The 2,170-nt window shown below is 42.0% G+C and overlaps 1 protein-coding gene across 1 annotated transcript; it reads left to right on the top strand.

Moving 5' to 3' along the window:
- The first annotated feature begins 1,163 nt into the window (after positions 1–1,163).
- On the top strand, positions 1,164–2,170 carry LOC119582173. Its single transcript, XM_037930410.1, has 3 exons — positions 1,164–1,320; positions 1,461–1,607; positions 1,767–2,170. The coding sequence occupies exons 1-3, from the start codon at positions 1,242–1,244 to the stop codon at positions 2,033–2,035; spliced, it is 495 nt and encodes a 164-aa protein (XP_037786338.1). The 5' UTR covers positions 1,164–1,241; the 3' UTR covers positions 2,036–2,170.

Raw genomic sequence — 2,170 nt, forward strand, 5'->3', positions numbered from 1 at the left:
GATAGAGACTGATATGTTAGCATTTGAAGATATATCTGTTTCTCTTAATGGTTCACAATATACAGGCACTTATATACGTAATTTCATGACAAACATGACAGAAGGTTTTAATATTTAATATCACATAGTTCCAGTGGTCAATTTCGCCATTATCAATCTGAATCCTCTTACAAAGTGCGTCGTCGCCGCCTTCATAACAGAGACCTATGCATTTCTTTGACTTGTGTTCGAGTTTTGCTACCATAAACATAGCCCTTTGATGCAAGAACATCTTAAGCAACACGGGGACACTAGGTAAAGTACGCAAGACCGGAGTGTGTGTCCGATCTTCTCCCATCCAACCTGAGTGAGAAGTCTTTCAAATCAGAGTTTACCAGAAAGATTCCACTCCATCACCTGGTAATGAGCTCCTTAGAGGTATTGGGGTTAGGAAAGCTTTTCACTTTGCGGGCATGTACCACTTTGACAGATCTTCATTCCCGGTAAAGGTACTTGGCAAGTAAACCATCCAGTCGGTCATTCATCAGCCTTCGTAAATATATCTGAGCCTCCACGTAGTTCCAAAGAGTCTAATATGGCCTTTTTCTGAGGCCTCGAAACCTTCCTGAAAAAATAATAATTTTCTTTCCCTGGTCAGACAAGATGACAAAGCTGAAGGAGCATGAAGGCCTAAGGTTGCCACGTTCATGTTCAGACATTCTGAATGTATAAAATTATCAACGTATTATAAGGAAGGTTTATGGCAACAGCTATTTGAATCTGTTGTTACAATGACATTATCAAAAGGTTTATAACAATGTCCTTATTAGCATCGTTAATTTTGACCACTGGCATAACGAGAGTCATAAACAGATTCGCTAAAAACAGTTAGATTCTTTGCTTGAATACCGCCCTAGATTCCAACTCATCCTTCATTTTCTGGATGCAGTCTACAAAACTAAACATAACTTGTATATATTTATAATATTATCATCCTTTTTTCTCTCTTCTTATTTCTTTAATTTCTTGAGACAGTGTCCATAGGATGAACTATACTAATTTACTTTTCGCCATTAGACAGCGAGTCATCTTTCTGACCCGCAACACATGGCTTTGGATATTGCAGATTTCTCTCCATCGTTTCCTCTTTCTTTCTCCCATTAGGCCGATGTCGCCGTAGGTGCCAAGCAGTGCCTTCCTGCCACTCAGTGTCCATAATCCCGCTGGAAGGGACCGGGGCCGTGGAGTGCCGCACCTCGGTGATGCCCCAGGACCTGGGTGAATGGCGTGGTCGCCCTTTGCTCCTGAAGACGCCGGGCGCCATCCACTTCCTTGAAACAGGTACGTCTGGGCCGCGCTGGGGATTCGACCAGGAGCTCCTCCGGCCCCCAGACCCATCAAAGCTTTATATGCCAGGGACAGAACCCTATTTACGCAGATTTCTTCGACGAAGGTTTGTGATAAAGTTGGCTCTGTTGCAGATGAAGAGAACTGGACTGAACCAGAAGCCGATGGACTAATGTACCTGTTTTCGGACGGGCCGGAATGCCCATTCTCGCAGGCAAGAGCAACTGGGAAGACCTTTCTGAAGTACAGCATCCTCAAGAAAAAGCTGGGCGAGTTAAATGGTTGGGAGCTTCGTATATTTTAGTATAATTTTCGTAAGCATACACCTATATATTTAAAAGTTGTGATACTGATTGATATTGAATTATTTGTTTGATCCAAGAACACCTTATCATCATAAATATTTATGTCATTATAAGAGGTATCATAATATTTTTCAGATGATCGTGGAATGTATGTTGGCCTAAGGAAGCGACGCGTTTCCAACACTTTTGAAGTATCGTGGCAGACATCTAATTTTATCCCCCCCTATGAACAGCTTCTCTACAACCAATCAGTACTCCAGAACTCGGTGCTTCAGGACACGGAACCAGAAGGTTATTTTTTCATAATGAAAAAGGAAAATTCTCAGATTGTCTTTAAACCCGCAGCTGACATGGATTACAAAACGCTATGCTTCTCTAACAGACTTAAGCTGCGTTGGGCTTAAATACCCTTGCCTGATAAGCCAATTACGCGATACGTTGTAGGCTAACACAGATTTACCCATATGTCATCACAGGTTCACTATTACTAGCATCTAAAGCACTCCAATAAGTGTGTGTGTGTTTCCGCGTGTAATTAG

Source organism: Penaeus monodon, chromosome 15 (assembly GCF_015228065.2).
Source record: "Penaeus monodon isolate SGIC_2016 chromosome 15, NSTDA_Pmon_1, whole genome shotgun sequence".
Taxonomy (NCBI): Eukaryota; Metazoa; Arthropoda; class Malacostraca; order Decapoda; family Penaeidae; genus Penaeus; species Penaeus monodon.